The 22,207-nt window shown below is 34.0% G+C and overlaps 2 protein-coding genes and 2 non-coding genes across 4 annotated transcripts; 3 read left to right on the plus strand and 1 right to left on the minus strand.

The window, feature by feature from the left end:
- Positions 1–224: 224 nt before the first annotated feature.
- On the minus strand, positions 225–5,879 carry LOC126777439 (uncharacterized). Its single transcript, XM_050500448.1, has 10 exons — positions 5,771–5,879; positions 5,230–5,341; positions 4,633–4,832; positions 4,360–4,458; positions 3,979–4,070; positions 3,576–3,696; positions 2,829–2,972; positions 2,437–2,618; positions 1,613–1,714; positions 225–365 (listed from the first exon to the last, which is right to left on the minus strand). Exons 3-10 carry the CDS (start codon positions 4,754–4,756, stop codon positions 225–227), a joined length of 1,005 nt encoding a protein of 334 aa, XP_050356405.1. The 5' UTR covers positions 4,757–4,832; positions 5,230–5,341; positions 5,771–5,879.
- Positions 5,880–12,491: 6,612 nt separating this feature from the next.
- LOC126777731 (5S ribosomal RNA) lies at positions 12,492–12,610 on the plus strand. The gene has a single exon (XR_007670079.1). It is a non-coding gene; the product is annotated as a 5S ribosomal RNA (ribosomal RNA).
- Positions 12,611–17,470: 4,860 nt separating this feature from the next.
- Positions 17,471–17,554, plus strand: Trnal-cag (transfer RNA leucine (anticodon CAG)). The gene has a single exon. It is a non-coding gene; the product is annotated as a tRNA-Leu (tRNA).
- LOC126777440 (chymotrypsin-1-like) lies at positions 17,477–21,989 on the plus strand. The gene is made up of 6 exons (XM_050500450.1): positions 17,477–17,507; positions 17,778–17,964; positions 19,220–19,466; positions 19,822–19,968; positions 21,285–21,383; positions 21,859–21,989. Exons 1-6 carry the CDS (start codon positions 17,477–17,479, stop codon positions 21,961–21,963), a joined length of 816 nt encoding a protein of 271 aa, XP_050356407.1. The 3' UTR covers positions 21,964–21,989.
- Positions 21,990–22,207: the final 218 nt, after the last annotated feature.

Below are 22,207 nucleotides of genomic sequence, written 5' to 3' on the forward strand. Positions count from 1 at the left end.
TAAATAAAAACGAATGTCTGTACGTTTATTGTCTATGCGTTTCTAATATTGGTCTGATTGCGGTGAAAACTTGGTGGGTTTTTCTGTGTACGCAAATCCTGTAAAAAACTGTACTGTCTTAATTCAAAGTCTTGACGGGTAAACAGTAAGTAAAAACAACAACATTGTATTCATGTTTCAATTTTATTATAAATAAACCAGCATCTCCCCTATTCTTAACCTGCTTAACGACCGGCAACTTCATCCGAACGACTTTGAACTGATGAAGATGACTGCGATGAGGACTCCGATTCGGTGGAATTGTACCCCCAAGCTTCTACTTGGAACTTGTAGAGGTGAGCAAATGTCACGAGAGGTACTCTTACCTGAAATATAACGTAGTTCTCGTATTGCGATTTCGTCATGTAATACATTCCTCCTTTCATTAATTCATTCATTCGTTCGTTCGTTCATTCATTTTACAGACTTTCAGCTAATACGTTTGAGATTAATAGACGTCAACGTCGTTTGTTTATCGCTTGAGTAGTAAAGTCATAAACGTAACAAACAAACAAACTCACGTTCGCATTTTTAATATTAGAATGTCACAGTTAAATTTGTATTCTGTATAAGAGAACTACATATAATCGAAAGCATATTTAAATATTCAACAGAAAACCGTTTAATAATCATTTTATTTTCATCTGCTTTTAACATTGAGTAAATTTTTGCGTTGCTTTTAAAAATATTAAAATTTTAAAGTGAAAATCTTAATTTCTATCATACTTATTTACGTTATATTTAAAACAATATATTTACAGCATTTACTTATAGCGGACCAATGGTTTTAATGTATATGATTTATTTTTATAAACAGTAAACCTGTAATTGTCGGCACATTACATAATAACGAAGTTGTACCAACCTACTTGGGTGGGTTGGATTACGACCATATAAAATAAACAAAATCGATTCATATTACATTAGTACCTTTAGTTCGGATTTAAAGCTGCAATCTTCGGCTAAGATTCTTAAAATAATTCTGTATATACTTATGTATACTTTATAAAAAACTAGCAAACCTTCGCACGGGTCAAATAATTGTCTAAATGAAATGTTTATATTGTAATACATAATAATATTATTGGGCTATGCGCACGTGGGCCACCTGATTTTAAGTGGTCACCTCCGCCCAAAGACATTGGCCTTGAAAGAAATCTTAACCATCATTACCAATGCGCCACCAACCTTGAGAACTAAGATGTTATGTCCCTTGTGCCTTTAATTACACTGGCTCACTCACAACATACGGCATACCACCAGTAAAATAATTATCGTTATATTTCAGCAAATTTACACCAAACCAAATAATTAATTATATATCAAAAATTTCCTCATTAATCATTCTATCCAATGATGAAAACCGTATGAAAAACCGTTCGGTAGTTTTTGACCATATCGCGTTCAGGCAGACAGACAGAAGCGGTAGGCACTTGATTTTTTAATATATAGTATGTATATATATATAGCGATAGGGTAAAATTGGCTAAAAATAACATTTAACCGAATTTAAATTACTTAATTATTATTAAATGACGACAGTTGGATTTCAATTCCATTCAATTATACTTACCTTCACTTCCGGACTATCCAGTTGCCAAACCTTAGGCTGCCCCAGTTGATATGGCATTCCAACTTTTACGCAGATTATCATCGTGTCATGAGCACCAGAAATCTAATACATACATGCATTATTCGTGCGTTTTTATTCATATGAAACAATAATATAAGTAAGTATAAGGTCCTCCAGACCGATTTCAGCCACGGCGGCCAATCTCAAGAGAGATTAGCTAATTGCGCAGGTCATAATACAACACACACACAAGTGTGTGGGCAAGCACAGGTTTACTTTCTACTCCCTAGCTCTCATAATCTGATGGGACGCAAATCTGACACGACGAAAAGAGTTCAGACGCAGGCCTTACATGCTTTCCGAGGCACGGGAGTGTACTTTCAACTTCCAAACCCCGAGCTGCTACAGAAAAACCCAATAACTTTTTATTGGCCTGACCTGGAAATTGAGCCGCAGCAGCCTTTTATCTAGCCACTAGATCAACGAGTCAGTCAAACAACAATATAAAAAAGCAGTAAAGCAAACAATATTTTTTAAAGGGTCTAATAACTCCGAACACCATTTTGATATATATATTTTAACTTTTACATACATATAACCTTTTCCGTGAAATCGAGCCATTACCGTCATTCGTATATGGTATATATATATTTTTATATTTTCTCATATATGCAAATTACCATTAGTGCTAGTTTAATTACAAAAACTTATGAGTAAGTCACAAAACGATTCGTATCTTGCATTTGAAATGTAAGTAAATACAAATAGTTGTATGTTCTTTTGCCCAAGTTTCATATTCATCCAAACCTTTCAATGATACCTACCTCCAAATAGTACGTAAGGTAGGTCAATGTCACAGGTTTCACTTGGAATACTTCGTGGTAAAATCTAAAGATGTCTAGGGCGGCCTCTCCTCTATCGTAGCAGCGAAGACCACCCATCCACCAATGACCGACCCAGCGATGTCCGATCATGTCGTATAAAGAGGAACGGGGCATCACGTAACCTATGAAAGTGGTATAAAAATTAAAAGTTTAAGAACTTTGCTGAAGTCCGTCTGGGTAGGTACAACCCACTCATCACGTATTCTTCGGCCAAACAGCAATACTTAGTATTGCTTAGCTAACTTAAATAGCCGTAATTAAAGTATAGTTTATTGGTACGATTAGTTAGATTTAACAAATTTATCTCTAATTAATCACAAAACAATTCTCACCAAATGGGTCGTCTTTCGCAAAAGCACCAACTGCCTTTCCAGTAATCGCAGCGGTGATCCAAGGAACATACGGATGTATAAGTGTATGACGAGGCGGTGATGGTGGTCGACGGGTACGTAGCGGATCTGGACAAGGAGAACCACCTGAACAGCAAACATTTTTTTAATAAACACCTGACACGTGATCATATCACCAGGAACCAAGATGTCTCAGTTCCTGTCATATGTAAATCTTAACCGAAAGACCCAAATTCAAATCCATGCACTACTAAGTTTTTACTTGCTTAACTTTAAAACATCTCGTACTCGGTGGTAGTGAAGAAACCAGAATATACTGGAGGAAATGAAGCTACCGTTTCTTATATACCATTAAATATACGACTGTAAATATTTTAATGCCACGTGATCTTAGTTTCAAGTGAATATGTGCCATATTATGGTCTTTTCTTATCCTCAAAAATGATAGCACTTAGCTCAACAGTGGTATATAGGGTAGGCTGTAGGCTATTACTACTACATCCTCAAACATCTACGTACTTACATAAATATGAGCTGTTTAGTGAGTACACAATAAAATCGTGAAATATTATTAAAGAAAATGATATCCGACATTGTCTATTATAATAATAATTGTAACAGGATACGCGCATCTAAACGTACGTACGACGACGTACTCCCGTAAGTCGGTTTTTTTTCAATGAAATGTGAGTTCTTATAGAATAGCACAGTTTTAAATTAAAAAAATACCTTGGGATAACGAGACGATAGACCAATGACCAGTATGTTCGTGTACTAAACTTGGTGATCCTGAATGGAACCCGCAACCAGTGGTGCACGCCATACGATCCTTAGGTCCACGGGTTATATTCTGATTACAAAGTAAGCACAAAATCACAGAGTGCATGTACATCTACGCACATACATGTGCACAATATTATATCCTGCGCAGTTGGCTAATCTCTCATGAGATTGACCACCGTGGCCGAAATCGGTCAGGAGGACATCAATTAATCAACAAAACCTCATAGCAGGGAGCTTACGTACGGGATGACTAACCGCAAGATCTTTGTATTTGATAAAAATATACCAAATTATTTTCAAAGAATATTCTTATAAAATTTAAATGTGTAGCCTAAGAAAAGTGGCTTACCGGGGGATTATCGTACAAGTAGCACAGTTCCCTTGGCAGTAAATTTAAACGGGATACTTCCTTTTCTTCTTCCAAGAAATCTCTTGGAACATCTAAAATCAAACATTTACAAAGCTTAGATATTCGTTTCAATACTAAAACTCCACAGACCTTTTTAACATTTCCCATAAAAAGATTTCAACAACTAATAAATGGGATTTGAATAGCTTTACGTTCAATTTAATCTTGTAACATCACGATTTAAGAATGCTTCTAAGAACGTACTTGAATATAGCTATTAAGCTAATCTACACTCATACGAAATACCAAATACGGGCAGTATTTGGTATTTCGTATGAGCCAGTCTGACTAACTATTTAAACCGGAAAAGTGTATACCGACCGCTTACAAAGTCGACATGATAAATCTTTTCCGTTGTCTGCTTTCCATTTTTTCCAATCAAAAAATTCTTGAAAGGTAGACAAGCTGGTACCATATACTCTAAAAAATTTGTAAAAATTATCAAAATATGATATTATATAAAAAAAAACACAGCTTGCATCAAAAGAAATGACTCAAAAAAAACTTTAAAATACATTTATATACGTGTATCTCAATACAAAATACATGACACATTAAATATAATAAAATATACTGTATACAATTACCACTTACTCGATTTTACAGGTGAGATAAGTTTTAACAAAGCGATGCTTGTTTTTGTTTCAAAATGTTTGTACTCAGGGTGCAAGAGAACGTCAGCTATGGGCATTAATAGTACTGCAGGCTCGCACTCCATACCCGCTGCTAAATCTTCTATGGAGATCTTACACTCACCTTCATCACGTTCGTAATCTCCGAAGACAATATTGCCCCTATAATGAAAACCGTTGCTACCTATAATAAATATTTTCATTTCTAATACTAGTTTTCCCTTACGTCTTCGACCGCGTCTTGGGGAGATCAGGATCAGGTGTTGAGTAGACAAAAGTAACCTATATCCTTAGCATACACAATACTTGTTCTGATTTGTGCTTGTAATCTTCGGCAAAAAATCACGTACTACTCTATTTATTATAAGTAAAGGTATTCTGTGTCACTAAAATGTAAATTATCAATTGAAATAATTCTTATGGTAAAAAACATATTCTACAAGTACGTATTTATTACATAGCTAATGTTTTTCAGCGGCGATGACCACTTACCATATAGTAGCCCGTTAGCCCGTCCGCTTAACTATAACATAAAAAAAGTAAAATCGTTCGTACTAACAAAGCATATCCATCAGGTATATGTGCTGCGTCCACAGCTGTTGAGAGAACGAATTGCTGACTAATGAGAACCACTCTTGGAACTCTAAAGTAGTGTGGTGTACCATTTTTTACTGTGAACAAAACAATAGGTTATATAATTCACTGGTGATAGGGCTTTGTGCAAGCTCGTCTGAGTAGGTACCACCCACTCATCAGATATTCTACCGCAAAACAGCAATACTTGATATTGTTGTGTTCCGGTTTGAAGGGTGAGTGAGCCAGTGTAATTACAGGCACAAGGGACATAATATCTTAGTTCCCAAGGTTGGTGGCGCATTGGCTATAAGTGATGGTTGACATTTCTTACAATGCCAATGTCTAAGAGTGTTTGGTGACCACTTACCATCAGGTGGCCCATATGCTCGTCCACCTTCCTATTCTATAAAAAAAAAAAATAGGGATTAGGTGCGGCAGGATAAATTATTATCTCATCACCAGTTGGCTTATTTGTCATTTCACATTTCTGACACAAATACATAAAATGCTCAAGTAATTCTTACCATGTATATACTGCAAAGCTCCAAGCCACGTGAACTGGAGCTCAGTAAGAGGTCCCTCGTCTGGCTCGAAGTTTGGGTCATCATGGCAGTCGAAAAACTGACAGACTGTTGATCCTTTATAAAAAGCATGATAAAATAAGATAAAGTAATAATATCAACTGAGACGACAATTTTTTTTGTATAAAAGCAAGAAAGAAATTACTGAATTTCTTAACAATTTTTATCCATCGAATTCAAGCCTTGCGATCCTTGTGCCTAATCTGTATATTTGAACTGAAATGGTCAGAAAAATTAAAGATTAAAATTTTGATATGTATATTATGTACTTTTACAACGTTAAATAATCTTTTTGTCATTACAATTTTACTAAAAGTTATGCATCTCTAGCTGTTTTTAGTTCAAAGGTTTATTACCAAACGCAGCTTCGTAGTAAATAACATAAATATAAATGTCACGAAGTCAAAAATATATCAAACTACCATTCAAGTAAATTATCCACAGTACATTGACATCGTTTCTCATTCTACTGTCGGCAAATTGTTTGGACTAATTAAGTACAAAACTAATTAGTACTCACCGCTAAATATCACGAGGAACACGACACGCCACATTCGTAACGCGAATGGTCAATAAATGCCCGGGAATTTTGTTTATTTACTCTTGTTTGGTCAAAGGAATGTTGGTATCAAGCTGCTCACAGACGCACTTACTAAGTACATTACATATAATTTATTTAAACATTAAGAACTTAAATATTTACACATAAAAAAAAAATAATAGCTACTGTAAAAATATGACCGCGTGGAATGCCAGCAGCCTTTCCCCTTTGAATCGCAATTCCGATCCACCGCAGTTACTTAAATAATATCTTTTATATCTTTCACTTTCACTTTAAAAAAGCCGAGATGGCCCAGTGGTAAGAACGCGTGAATCTTAACCGATGATCGTGGGTTCAAACCCGGGCAAGCACCACTGAATTTTCATGTGCTTAATTTGTGATTATAATTCATCTCGTGCTTTACGGTGAAGGAAAACATCGTGAGGAAACCTGCATGTGTCTAATTTCACTGAAATTCTGCCACATGTGAATTCTACCAACCCGCATTGGAGCAGCGTGGTGGAATAAGCTCCAAACCTTCTCCTCAAAAAGAGGAGAGGAGGCCTTTAGCCCAGCAGTGGGACATTCACAGGCTGTTACGGTACGGTTACGGTATATCTTTCACCGCAAGATTGTAATTAGTAAACTTTTATTTATTATATTGATTCTATGTGAATTATATAAATAAAGTTCAAGTGAACATTCTAATACCAATATTTTTTTGTTTATCATCGTAGTAGTCCGTAGCGTTTGGAGAAATCTAGCTCTTCATATATTTTGCTGATTATGATCTCCAGCCCAGACCTCGAATCTATGTGAATATTTATTTATTTAGTTATTTAGGAATACCAACATGACATGCAGTTATAATTAAAAATTAACACTTTACAAGTTAGAAGTTTAAAGTTGCCATCCGTAACAGCCTGTGAATGTCCCACTGCTGGGCTAAAGGCCTCCTCTCCTCTTTTTGAGGAGAACATAAAGTTTAACATTTTAAAGTTGCCATACTTTATTGGTAATTACGCGATGCGAAAGACAAAATGCTAAACATCTTAAATGATAATAAAAAATATAAACATAAAATAAATATAGTGTGTATTAGCTAATCGACTTTAATTTTTCCAATATCATTTTAATAAATAATACTGCTATGTTAAACTACACGTATGTTTGTTATTTGTCCAGATTAGATTTTTTTTTAATTGTTAAAAATTAACGAGCGTTATGAGTTCACACTGCAACCTGGACCCAAAAGCACAAATCTGTAGCTTTATGAGCCAGGAAATAGATCAAGATAGAACAAGCTAGTATATAAATTAAATAATATTTTAAACTACGTATCAAGTACTAAATCACTTTCCATTTAAACAGCTTTATTCCAATACGGATATCACATCTATAAACAAAGTAACAATATAGTTAAGATGACCGATATCAGATACGCAACAGTTAAACATAAAACGTGTTTCGGTTTAGGGTCTTATCGATTGACATATATTATATCTATGAGATAAACTGAACCAGTTATATCGAAACTCTTGACTAGCTGACTCTTCGACTATTGTCAACAATCTTTTAACTTCGCCAATTAATAATTAAAAACAACATTCATATTTTTTTTTATATAATAGGAAGGTGGACGAGCATATGGGCCACCTAATGGTAAGTGGTCACCAAACGCCCTTAGACATTGGCATTGTAAGAAATGTCAAACATCGCTTATAGTCAATGCGCCACCAACCTTGGGAACTAAGATTTTATGTCCCTTGTGCCTGTAATTACACTGGCTCACTCACCCTCCAAACCGGAACACAACAATATCAAGTATTGCTGTTTAGCGGTAGAATATCTGATGAGTGGGTGGTACCTACCCAGACGAGCTTGAACAAAGCCCTACCACCAGTATAAAAATAAATAAAGCGTTTAGTTAGTACCCGTATCCTTCAATTTCAACAGGATATAAAAACTCTTTTCAATCGTGTCGGATTTGCTGTACCATGGTATTTTTTATATAGAATAGGTAGGCGGACGAGCATATGAGCCACCTGATGGTAAGTGGTCATCAACGACCATAGGCAGTGGCATTGTAAGAAATGTTAACCATAGCTTACATCGCCAATGCACCACCAACCTTGGGAACAAATATGTTATGTCCCTTGTGCCTGTAATTATACTGGCACACTTTAAACCGAAACACAACGATACCAAGTACTGCTGTTTTGCGATAGAATAACTGATGAGTGGGTACCTACCCAGACGAGCATGCACAAAGCCCTACCATCAGTCACGTGAGGAAATATTGAGCACACATGTGTTTGTGCACTAACTTGTGTACTATAATATGTCCTGCGATGTAGAAAGTCCTTTTAGAATGGCCGGTGTGACCGAACTCGATTACATCGATCCATTCTTGATTATTTCAAGTTATTAAATGTACAGACACTGCTGCAGCTTTATTATATGTATATATTATAGATATAAATACACACACAATTTTGGTATCTAATATGCATAAATCTATCAAGCGTTGGCGATAACTTTCTTAAGATAAAGGCTGTTTCGTATTATACAAAATATTAAAGAAATAAATGATCAACTGATTACAATAATAAGAAGTATATTAGGCTTATAAATTACATAATGCCGGATATAATCATTATATATACATAATATCTTAATGCAGGTTTCCTTACTTTTTCCACTAGCATGCAATTATTTTCATTTCAATGAGTGATTAATATACTTGAAATAAAAAAATCAATATTTAGAAATAATTTCGAATGATTTACGAAAATTTTCAAGCAAATAGGTTACCTCTCAAATTTATTACTTAATTAATTATTGGAACGTTATCTCTAATACGATTTAGACAATTTATAAATTATAGAAATATCGTTTCGTATGTAGACGGATTTATATGCGACTGTCCTTCTTCGAAATACAAGCTGTATGAGACGCGAACAAGTTAAATTTGCTACAAGATTTAAGTAAAAGAATTCTAAAACACATCATATTTTACGGAGACATTTGGTCTACGACTTACCCGAGTTGTTTATATCTCTTACCGAGATAAAATACATTTTTACACGAATATTTTTAAATAAGAAATTATGTAAATAAATGTTTTTTTTTCTTTGTATTAACAAATCTCCTATCACAAAAAACGGACGGAAAAAGCCCTATTTCACTTGAATTTGCATATAATATTTTCTTCATATTGCTATTGACTAATTGGACAATGATTTTAAATTAAATTATTTATGTTCTTTCCAATTGTATTCTTTTACATTTAAATTGTTTGACGAGCCGGTTGGCGTAGTTGGTGGATGCTTGCCTTTCATGTGGTTGTGGGTTCGATTCCCACCCAGGACAGATATTTGCGTGCATGAACATGGGTCTGGGTGTATTTACAAAAGAAAAATAGTATATGTAGTATATCAGTTGTCTGGTTTCCATAGTACAAGCTCTGTACAAGCTTAATTTGGGATCAGATGGTCGTGTGTGAAAAATATCCCAGGATATTATTATATTATTTTATAAATTGTAGAAAAATTGGTGTACACTATATATATTACACTTACTGGCCGATCGCCAAAGCAAAATACTTTGAATCTATCTACCAATGTTGCATGAATGACCCAGTGTAATTACATACTTAGAACAAAATACACATTACAAATTTAAAGCAAAAACACGCCGTCTAAAAGATTGTCCTGTGGCATTGTACCCAAGACGCTGACATAATACATGTAGTACATATTACATGCAATAGTACATAATACTACATAATACATGTAGTATGTATTCTTTAGATGGCGTGTTTTTGCTTTAAATTTGTAATGTGTATTTTGTTCTTTTTATTTTCTGAAAATGTCTGTACATAAAATAAATTACATACTCAAAAATATATATTTTAAAATAAAAAAATACATAAAACTTCCTGCAATGACAGTTCAACAAAGTATTAGAATGTAGCGAGTATGGTGACCAACATTTTTTACAAAAAATTGGCAGGCGAAAAGCAAATGGGTCACCTGATGGTAAGTGGTCACCTCCGCCAATAGACATTGCCATCAAATACAACGATAATCGCGGACAGAGAAGTTTCATTCATAATCAAAATAAACTTTATTTTTTTATATGTTTATACGTAGATTTAACCGAGAAGAACCGACAAGAAACTTTTTAGTAATTCTTGTCTAACAATCACAATACATAAAATGTTAAATCATATACATAAGTACGTTACTTAAATACAATTATTTTATCCTGCATCAAAATACTTGAATGAAACAGCAAGCTTTTTATTATATATCGATTAACATGCCTTATTAATGAAAGCCTTTAACATGCGATTTAAATCAATAATTGATAGAGCTAAATAAACAAAAATAACAGACGAAAAATCGCTATTATTTAATATGTGGGCTATTCGGTAAGAACAAACTCGAAAAACACCGCAGGAAACAGTCGTAAAATGTCAGAAAGTGATATGCGATATTGACCGTAATAATTATAACATTTCAAAAATATACGCAACAAAATAATATATTACTGTAAGTTCGTTGTGAAAATTTCATGGGTGAGTAATGAAGTGAGTCCTTCAGCACCGCTATTAAATCCCAATCATTCACTTCAAATAGGTTGTCACTTTACTGACCTATATCAAAAACAATTGACATACCGACACATCGTGAGGAAGTCGGTGATTGCTTTCTCGAATATCATTGTGCTCGTGTGTTATACATTATGTAGGATATATACATATATATGTGTACGGAGATACTGTCTGTACGAATGTTTTGTTTTATTTATTTATACTTTAAGGTAAAATCGAAAAAGACCAGGAAATAATACAGCTCAATGCTTAGTTACTAATTAATAGGCCCTTTATAACAAGACTGAACTACCTAATTAAAAAAGAAACCGAGTAGATGGTACAGTAATAAACATACTTACACGTATTACTCGGTGGTAGAACTTTGACCAAATTCGTCTGGATAGGTTCCTACTCATCTGATATTCTACCGCAAACCAGCAGTACTTTGTATTGTTGTGCTTCGGTTTGAAAGTTGAGTCAGCCAGTGTATGGGCTCGAGGGTCACAATATTTTAGTTCCCAAGGTTAGTGACGCATTGGCGATATAAGAGATGGCCGACATCAGTGTTCTTAAGAGACCACAACATTTTTATAGAACGCGTCTTGGCTTACGATGTGACGCTATATGCGACCAATGGCGTTTATAGGAGACCACAGGCTTAGATGTTGGATGTCAAGTGTCAACTCTTTATCTTAAGGTCAATGTTGTTTACACCTGTAATGATTTATTCACCTAGATTTAATACCCTGTATCTAATGCTAAGTGAATGTGTTAGTGATAAGTCGATGGTGTAACTATTTCCAATAAATAAATAAATAAATAAATAAATAAATAAATAAATAACTCGACACTGGTAAAAATTTTAGAGCCAACAATTTTTAATATAATTTATGAAGTCAATAATAATCAATCGAATAGAGTATAATTTATTTCTTCAATTAAAAGTAATTCGTTATGTGCTCCTTGTTTAATTTATTATTAATAAATTTATTATTGACTGCCTCGTTGGTCTATTGGCTTGATGTAAGGCCGCAGACCCGGAGGTCCTGGGTTCAATTCCCAGGTCGGGCCAATAAAAAATTATTGGGTTTTTCTGTTAGAAAATTCTCAGTTGCAGCCGGGAGTCTGGAAGTTGGAAGTGTTTCACTCTCGTGCCTCGGAAAGCACGTAAAGCCGTTGGTCCTGCGCCTGAACTCTTTCCGGTCGTGTCAGATTGCCGTCCCATCGGATTATGAGAGTTATGGAATAGAGAGTGCACTTGTGTTTGCGCACATACTTGTGCACTATAATATCTCCTGCGTAGTTGGTTAATCTCTCTTGAGATTGGCCGCCGTGTCCGAAATCGGTCTGGAGGACATTATTTATAAATTTATTGTACGATATTTTATGTACTAAATAGTAACTCTCATAAAAAGTCGATAAATATAATCTCACTTCCATATGAAGCAACTCTAATTTTGTTACCTTACTTTTCATTACGAAGAAAAGAAAATCCACCTAGCAGTCTTTTTTTTAGAGAAGTTGCCAACGTCCATACCACGTTGAAAACACCGGTTCTCGTCCGATCACCGAAGTTAAGCAACGTCGGGCGCGTTCAGTACTTGGATGGGTGACCGCCTGGGAACACCGCGTGTCGTTGGCTTTTTGTCACTTGAATTTAAGAACATAAGACCTTATTTATTTAAGACATTCGATTAATTCCCGCCTAGTTAGCGCTTAAAGTGCTTTAAATAATATAATAATATCGGTGCACCATGTACTTTTTCATAGTGATATTTATTATCTATACAAGTGAAGCCAGTTGCAATTTATCCTAGACGATTATAATATTACGTGCGTTATTTCACGCACGATACTTGGCGCCGCTGTCGCTGAGTAAAGCTGATGTAGACTCGTAAGATATGGATGAGGCAATTGATTGTGTATGAAGTTCAGTTCTATTTTATGAGTAACCTTTAAAAATTAACCGAATTCTAGGAACATTTCTTGTGGTGTCCATTTCTTTATATTTTATTTGCTTGATTATGGGAGGAGAAGTGATTGATTTTTCGATCTTTATTTTTAATAGAAATCTTGTATTACACGTCTTTCGGGCGTCATGTGTCACCTTTTTATAATAACATGACCCTTATTTATAATTTAACAATTGATTAAAATATCTTCATAATTAGAACTCATTTAAATGTACGTACGTCATTGATAATGCTTGAAGTATATCTATTGTTATAATATAGAGCAAAACGTATATTCATTATGTTGTAAGAAATACAATAAATTTTATGACAACGCTTAATTATGTTTACCGTATATGTTTGGATATTTATCACACATTATATTGGTTATGGACTTAAAATATATTTATGAACAATAAATGAATAAAGATTGTAACAGAACCGGTCATTTTAAAACGTTACGTTAGCTCTTATCGCTCACAGAATCCATACAATCCACGATTATGTATAACTAACCTTGTATGTTCTCTGCCTTATAAGGGCAGGTTTCTATATAAAATTGATAAGATGACACTAATACGTCACATATACAAAGTCTGAGTTACCCATAATATTAGCAATGGCTCTGAATAATCCGTAATAATGTTCAGGAGCTGCAACAGCTTTACTTGTCTTTCGAGAGCATTAACGCTGGGAATTTCAAATTTGGAATGCTCCTGATTTCTTAAAAGAAAATTTTAATTACTTTTTACTGCCCCGGAGCTTGAAATAAGGAGCCTTATTCGGTAGACAAACGATGCAGCGTGGAGTAATCATATATAGTAGTAGCAGTCTGTTAATGTCCCACTGCTGGGCTAAGGCCTCCTCTCCCTTTTGAGGAGAAGGTTTGGAGCTTATTCCACCACGCTGCTCAAATGCGGGTTGGTAGAATACACATGTGGCATAATTTCAATGAAATTAGACCCTTGTAGGTTTCCTCACGATGTTTTCCTTCACCATCAAGCACGAGATTAATTATAAACACACAAATTAAGCACATGAAAATTCAGTGGTGCTTGCCCGGGTTAGTCGGTTAAGATTCACGCGTTCTAACCACTAGGCCATCTCGGCTAATTGTAATTAATACTAAGAAATCATATATGGGATAACAATATTTTTTGAGATAACAGACATGTCAGTATTATTCGTAGCTCCGACTTATAACAAAATCACCTAACACCGCTATAGTAATCTGCATAGCGCACGTCACATCGAAGTATACGCCAAATTGCCGACATCCGCCATCAGACATTGTCACCGTACCGTAACATTTGCATTTCTGTCGGTTATTCTAACGGAAGACTCATTATCTGTGACTCTTGAATATACGTTGTAAGCATAGACAAAGAGAAGAGCAGCATAGACAATGTCGACTCTGTTGTTCGAAATTTCTAAACTTAATTTGTCAGGACATATGCTTGGTATTCTTGTTTAACGCTGTACGTAAGAAAGAGATCGAATGCGAAACGAGAGTCAGCATCAATGGCTACACAAAATTAGCCACTCTCTAAAAAGAAACAAAGCGATTGTTCAGGCGATATTTGTCTCATTGTCAGGTGTAATGGCAAGATACTTACTGGCCGCACGATTGTTTTGTCTCTCTTACACTTTCATTCGAAGCTGGATAGTCGACGCTCAGTCCATTTTGTATGTCTATGCTTGTAAGTAATTGACAAGCCGCCATATTTAATTTTTGATAACGTCTTTCAGTCTGTAAAACGTGTTTAACCTAAGGATGCCTCTCTCTAATCTTTATTTATGAAATTTAAGAAAATATACTGTACCTGTTATTAAACTGACCCGCTCACAACGAAACACAATAATACAAAGTATAGCTTGATAGGCATGATGACTGATTGTGAAATAACCTTCTATAATGTAGGTACACGTCTACTATTTCTGAAAATAATTTTATTTCAGTAATAAACTAACTATTTACGCAAATAATTGCATTTTCATTTACCTATTTTGAATTTCGCTCGAAAACACGCGCAGGTTTATGGCGCCTGCACGTGACATCACGCCTCAGTAAACGACAGTAAATATTGTATTATGGCTATACTCAACGAAGAAAGGCAGAAAATATTGCGTATTTCCTAAGGTTAAAAATGAATTCCAAAGTTTACAAGTGGTGTGCGATCCCTCTGATTAAAAGTTCATTCGAATGCCAACCAGATCGAAGAACAATCTACAGAAGCAGAACGACCATATAAGTAAGCAACGAAAGATGATGGTTCTTGAAGAATGTGAAAAGCAACTATAAGAAGGTATGGTTACAGAACATTTTGAAGAAATTGCAAATTGAGGCAGAGATTCATAAAAATTTATTATATATTTATGATATATTTAGATTTATAGAAGTATTCGTAAATATGTAAATTCACAAATTCAGTACTAGTGGAGCTAAATGAAATATTGTCTTAAGTTCTTACTGGTAAAAATATTAGGGCTCTTCATATCCGAGTAATTCTATATAGCTAATAGAAAAAAACCTATGATGACATTAAAGATAAATAAAAATGTACTTACAAGGAAGATTTCACATTTCGAAATTCAGACGAGCAAAAGTCTTTATTTGATGAAAGAATCTCTCCTAACATCAACAAATCCTGGGCAAATTAGAGGAGTTCGCCTTAACATAACCTTGTTCCATCATTGATAGATCTTGGATGTTTTATTTCCTTCACAAAAACGCGAATAATCAACGACTCAACTAATTAAATGATGCAATATAATTTTGAAAAGCGTAAACACAACAACTGGTTAAAAAGAAACGGTTAGAGAAACAGAGGCGTGATGTCATTCGCTGTGATTGGTGTTTCAAATAAAATGGCCGATTGCAGAATTTTATACTTTTATTTTATTAAAAATCTTGTGTATATTAAAATGGGATCATTTTTTAGAATTCTTTTAAAATAGTTTCTTCTCTAAAATCATTTATTTTTTAATTCTTTAATACTGTCATCATGCCTATTGCACCCACACAAACGTATACACGGTATTTACTGGTGGTAGAGCTTTGTGCAAGCTCGTCTGGGTAGGTACCACCGTCTCATCAGATATTCTACCGCAAAACAGCAGTACTTGGTATTGTTGTGTTCCGGTTTTAAGGGTGAGTGAACCAGTGTAATTACAGACACAAGGGACATAACATCTTAGTTCCCAAGGTTGGTGGCGCATTGGTGATGTAAGCGATGGTTAACATTTCTTACAATGCGAATGTCTATGGGCGTTGGTGACCACTTACCAGCAGGTGGTCCATATGCCCGTCTGCCTTCCTATTCTATAAAAAAATACACGATGCCCTACCAGTAAATATAAACTATAACATTGTGGGCCACCACGTTAATCCAATCCAGTTTAGTGGATACAGATGTAGTAGATTAACAGATTCTTTTGGGTTTCCAAACGATATATACATTCGCAGTTGACGACGAGATATATATATATATATATATACAAGTCAAACACATGAAACTTGCTTGTCTGAATTTGAACCCACAAAACCGTCATCGTCGTCTGTCTTTACCGTCGTCTGAGTTTGAACCTGCCATCTTCTTTTATAATTCACGTATTCTAGCCACTGCGTCATTTCGGTTCACTCAACATTCAAATCACGTACGATATAAGTTTATGTTCAAACATAGGGGTGTTATCAAAGGTATTTAGAGCAATTTGCAAAGAATTCTACAGTAAATTAATTTTAAATTCTTCTCTTTACTTAAAAAGTATATATGACAACTTTTTTTTTTAAATACCGAGTCTGTTAAAGATGTTTAGAATAGTGCTTTGTGTTACACTTGTAGGAATATTTCCTATTTACGGTAAATAATCATTTAATATTATATATTATTTTCTGTTCTATATATCTGTTATTATTTATATGATTTACCGTAATTATGAATATTATCGTTATGCTTAGTATTAATAACCACACCCAACTATGGTCAAAAATTGGCCGTAAACATTATTGAAAATGTTATATACTTTTGTTACTACTAAACCTCGTCACTAACTACCATAACATAACAGAAACTATTTTCTTTGCTTATCATATAAAGATAGATTTATTATTTGACTTTGTTTATCGTCAAATTGTAAAACTATTTTTGTTTTTCTTCTATAAAACTTAACCAAAAACCAAACAATAAAATTATTTGTTCAACAAGAATGTGCATAAGTTACTTATATGTTTAATAATATTATTTTCATGATATACTAGAGTTAAACAGCTATTCTTTAAGCATTTTGCTATTAAATGTCTATAAAAATTTTACATTAGATTCAATTTGTTTATATCTATTTTAATTACGTTCGTTATAGCAAAATATATACTAAGAAGTAAGAACGATCTCGAAATAACTTTTAATAGCTATATATATGTTACTGTTTTGTGTGGTATAGTAATTTTTAAGAGGTAATTGTGAAGATATTCGAGATTTAAATATATAATAATTGCATAATATTGTTTCAATGAGAAAATGAAGCTTTATTTTGATATATTTTAACACGTCAGGATGGCCGAGCGGTCTAAGGCGCTGCGTTCAGGTCGCAGTCCACTTCTGTGGGCGTGGGTTCGAATCCCACTTCTGACAAACTTTTTTCTTATTTTTTTCTTGTTTATTAAATTTATTTATTATAATATTATTTATAATGAATATGTAAACAAATTTATAATAATTATTATTTTTTACGAAATATAATAGCAATAAAGTGTTAATTTTTTTAATTTAACATTATTAAAAAAAATAGATTTTTTTATAAATAAAAAAATAAAAATTATCTATTACGTAACAAGCTTTTCTTAATGTTTCTTAGTCACGCCTGAGCTGTTCTCGTCAGAAGAAGCTCGTGAAGATTGGGAGAGGATAGTAGGGGGTACGAAGGCACCGAATGGATCAGTGCCCTACCAGGTGTCTCTACGCATATATGGTACTAGACATTTCTGTGGAGCATCGATAATTACACCAAAAGTCATTCTAACCGCTGCTCATTGCGTTGATAGGTAACTCGTATTTCTCAATAAATATCATAGAAAGGTCGAAATGGCCTAGTGGTTAAAACGTGAAACTTAACCGATGAGATTTTAAACTTCAAGCCCGAACGAGAACCAATTAAAGAGAATAACGTGAGGATATTTGCATATAACAAATGATATTTGCCTCGCGATGAAGTCCTCTTGACCGAATTCGATCACGGCTGATCAATGGAGAGTAGCCAACTGCACATGACATGTTGTAGTGCACAAGTATGTGCGCAAACACAGGTGTATTCTCATTTCATTCAATCTTATAATCCAATGGGACGGTAACCCGACACAATCGGGAAAAGTTCAGGCGCAGGATCAACGGCTTTACGTGCTTTTGCACGAGTTTGCAAACTTCCGAAGCCCTGGTCGGTAGTTAAGAAGAAAATAAAACATTGAAATGTCAAAAAATGTTTGACAACGAGCGATAGACTTGATATGGGCAGTATAAACGTAAACTAAATGTTTGATTTTATTTAATACAATGTATTTATAACACAGATTACATATAAATTTTTGATCTCTACATATCTTATCAATATTTACTTTAGCCAGGCCAAATCTCACAACTCTCGTGCGCGCAATAGCTTAAATAGGGATACATTGTTTTCTCTCCACGTATTAATATATATAATATGTGGATAGTATTGCATTCAAGGTTATATATAACAATATATATATAACTATATAACATCACACTATGACCCACAAAGGCGCACGCACGTTTGACACAATTGAAACCGCGCGATGTACCTAGTATACCATACTTATACTCTATCATTTAAAACTTAAAGCTGTAATCATTTGAAATTCATTTTACCAGTGCTTAAACTCCTTTATACCAGATATATCTTCTATAAAAAGTCATACCATTAACGCCTAAATGACAACGTACGTAACTTTTTATAAATTAATAAAAAATAACGCATATTTTAACTATAAACATTAGTATAATGTTTCAGTATAAAGTAAACGTTAATGAGATGAATAATGAAAACTTAATTCAAATCATAACAAATTATAAGCCTTTTAAAAGTACTTAAAATCATTAAGTGTTCAACGCATTACGTCTTTTTAAAATCACGTCGATTTTTAATTGAATATTAAATACAGGTTGTCAGGTTAGTTGAAATTTTGATTTCATTACCAATTTTAAAAGACTTTTCATTTTACTCTATATAAACTCTTATTTTTTTTTAATAATCCCGTCAAATACATGACAGATACATTTCAGATTAAAACCTCAATACTTCAAGGCAATAGTCGGAACCAATCAGCTTCGTTCTGGTGGCACAGCATATGCAATCCGCAAAGTTGTACAACATGAGAATTACGATGATGAAATAATCAAAAACGATATAGCTATTATTTTTACGGAGGAAGAGATAGAGTTTAATAGTACAATTAATGCTATAGAGTTAAATGATGAACCTGTGGAGAAGGGGGAAGATTTACTTCTCACAGGGTGGGGAGCAACTGCTGTAAGTACTGATTTATAAGAGCTATTCCGTAAAATATTTGAAATTATATAGTTTTCATGATTACAATTAGCAAATTATCAAACAAATGCTTTTGCTATAAAAATATTAACAGGGGTTTGTGTAGTTACCATATTACGGCCATTGCCGTAATATGGTAACTACCCAAACCCCTATTTAGAAGCTACCATTGGCTACTACTTGCACACCAGATGTCTATGAATAATTAATAGTAGGCTAATTAATAGATGACAGACTAAAAAAAAATAAGTAAAAGTCATTATGTAAAATTCTATTATCTGGAAGTTAAACGAATTCTTTTTTGAAAATAGTAACCGCGCAATATTATCTTTTACAGTATCCGGGTCGCCTACCCAATGATTTGATGCAGCTGGAACTGAAGGCAGTCAGCCACGAAGATTGCAAGGAAGCTCACAAAAGTGTCAACGCCGTTTTCGAGTCGCAGATTTGTGCGATGACTAAGGCTGGGGAAGGGGCTTGTCATGTGAATAGATAATCATTTAGACATATACATATACATTTTGAATAATTTTAAACTCAAACCTAAGTAATCTTATAAATGCAAAATTAGTTTATTTATTTCTTTGTTACGCTTTCATGTCTTAACTATTCAGTTTCATCATGAAATTGAATAGTTAATAGTTAGTTTGCATACACGTTGACAGGGGTACAAAAAAGGAAATGGTGTTGTTAATGCTCCCGACCCCCCTTCGAAGCGGGTGGATCTGTGGGCAAAAACTTTTTCTTAATATTCTTAAATTATTTTTATTTATTTATTATTCCTTTATTGCACACACTTTACAAACATTTAGTAACATATAGTATGCAAAGGCGGCCTTAGCTCTTCCAGGCAACCTCTGTAAAGAGAAATGTTTATTTGTTTTTTAGCCAGGATCACTAATCGGGCATAGTATGCGAAAAACTAATACTTAAAAATTAAGGAGCTTAACAACAACAACTTAACACAAACAAATATGTAATATACCAATCTACATACATATATATATACATATACACTTATACATACATACATACAAACAAACTTATACATATAAGAAATAAATAACCATATACATATAATAATACAACATGCTTTAGTTATATTGATAGATAATAATTATGCAAACGACTTAAAAATATGTACGGATTCAACTTGACGAATTTCTCGAGACAGGGAATTCCATAGTTTGACTGCTTTAACCGTAAAGGAATTGCTGTATATTTTAGTGCAACTCAGAGGGATTAGCAATTTATTGTCTTTCTCAGAGCGTAAATTGATTGGTGTATGAGAGCCAAGGAAGGTTAGCCGCTCTTTTAGGTAGGTTGGAGTTTGAGGATGGTAGAGTATGGTATAAAGCAAAGAAAGGACATGCATATTCGGAGCTACCGTATTGGCAGCCACTTTAGTTTTTTACGATGCTGGGTAATATGATCATATTTACGTAAACCAAATATGAAGCGAATACACATGTTCTGTAAGCGCTCTAGTTTATTTAGCAGTTCCTCAGAAATATCTAAATAGACCGAGTCGGCATAGTCCAATAGGGGTAATAGCAAAGAGTTGGCTAAGGCGAGTTTGATTTTATACAGCAAAAACTTTTTCCAGCGCCTGAGAGAGCCAATAGAGCAAAATTAATCTATAACTTGATGGCCTTTTAAAATATTATAGTGCAAAGTGCCCTATAATATTTTATCACCTATCACCTCAAATAACTCTTTAAAAATATTTAGCACCAGCTTATTTATTAGCTACCAGAGATTTCAAATATCAAACTCTTAACATTTTAATTTGTCTTGCAGGGTGATTCAGGTGGACCATTGGTGAGAGAAGGTCGCCAGGTGGGCGTTGTATCTTGGGGTATTCCGTGTGCTAGAGGCAAACCGGATGTCTATACGAAAGTAATATAAGTCGGAAGTTATTTTAAATTAACCTAATACTGGTGTAGTGACCTAAAAAAGTGGCGGAATCAGAAGCTCCTTGGTTGAGGCCAATGTCCAGCAATGGATGACGATTGTCTGATGATAAGTAGTGTACGGTTTTATGCAGGCCCTCTTTATATTCTACCACGTAATAGGTTTGAGCGATGAAGCCAATAAGTCATGCAAGAAGGGCGTAATGTCTAAGATCCCATGGTTGGTGACGCAACGTCAATGCGTTTTAAAAGATTCATTATACCCATCATCTCCCAGATCTCATGGATAGTTTGGCTCACTTTCTTAAATTAAAAATTACAAATAAATAAAACGAAACCGAGTCAATCATTATTTCTAACAAACTATTTAATTTTTTTCGAAATCCGTATTTTGTTTTTTACTTATAACTAATAAAAATATATTCTGGCAATATTTATAATTTTAATTTTTTCACTTCTAGGTGGAAGCCTACATGAGTTGGATAGAGAAGACATTATATGATGACGATGAGGACCACATATTGTTCCTTCATAAAAGGAGGAAAACAAACAAACACTGGATTTAAGTTTCGCTATGACAAATTTTAAAGCATTGTAACGTAATATGTTTAATAAATAGAATTTGTACAAAAAAATATAAAAATATACTACTAAGAGTCTGATCTCTTTACGTCAGTTAAAAAATGCTTTGAAAAATAAATATAATTAAATGCAAATTTCAAATATCAAAATGCAGTTTCAATAATTAGTAGGTGTTTTTTAAAAGCAGATTTTGCGTATATTGAAATGGTTACAATATTTGCTTAATAC

The sequence above is a fragment of the Nymphalis io genome, chromosome 23 (genome assembly GCF_905147045.1).
Source record: "Nymphalis io chromosome 23, ilAglIoxx1.1, whole genome shotgun sequence".
In the NCBI taxonomy this organism is placed as follows: Eukaryota; Metazoa; Arthropoda; class Insecta; order Lepidoptera; family Nymphalidae; genus Nymphalis; species Nymphalis io.

What these genes read in the sequence shown, in the direction of transcription:
- LOC126777440 (XM_050500450.1), top strand. Translation starts at nt 17,477, where the DNA reads ATGGCCGAGCGGTCTAAGGCGCTGCGTTCAG. An exon ending in CTGGGGAAGGGGCTTGTCAT is followed by an intron (nt 19,969 to 21,284) that starts GTGAATAGATAA and finishes TTTGTCTTGCAG; the next exon opens with GGTGATTCAGGTGGACCATT. An exon ending in AACCGGATGTCTATACGAAA is followed by an intron (nt 21,384 to 21,858) that starts GTAATATAAGTC and finishes TTTCACTTCTAG; the next exon opens with GTGGAAGCCTACATGAGTTG.
- LOC126777439 (XM_050500448.1), bottom strand. Translation starts at nt 4,756, where the DNA reads ATGGAGTGCGAGCCTGCAGTACTATTAATGCCCATAGCTGACGTTCTC. An exon ending in TATCGTCTCGTTATCCCAAG is followed by an intron (nt 2,973 to 3,575) that starts GTATTTTTTTAA and finishes TTTGCTGTTCAG; the next exon opens with GTGGTTCTCCTTGTCCAGAT. An exon ending in TGGATAGTCCGGAAGTGAAG is followed by an intron (nt 366 to 1,612) that starts GTAAGTATAATT and finishes GTTATATTTCAG; the next exon opens with GTAAGAGTACCTCTCGTGAC.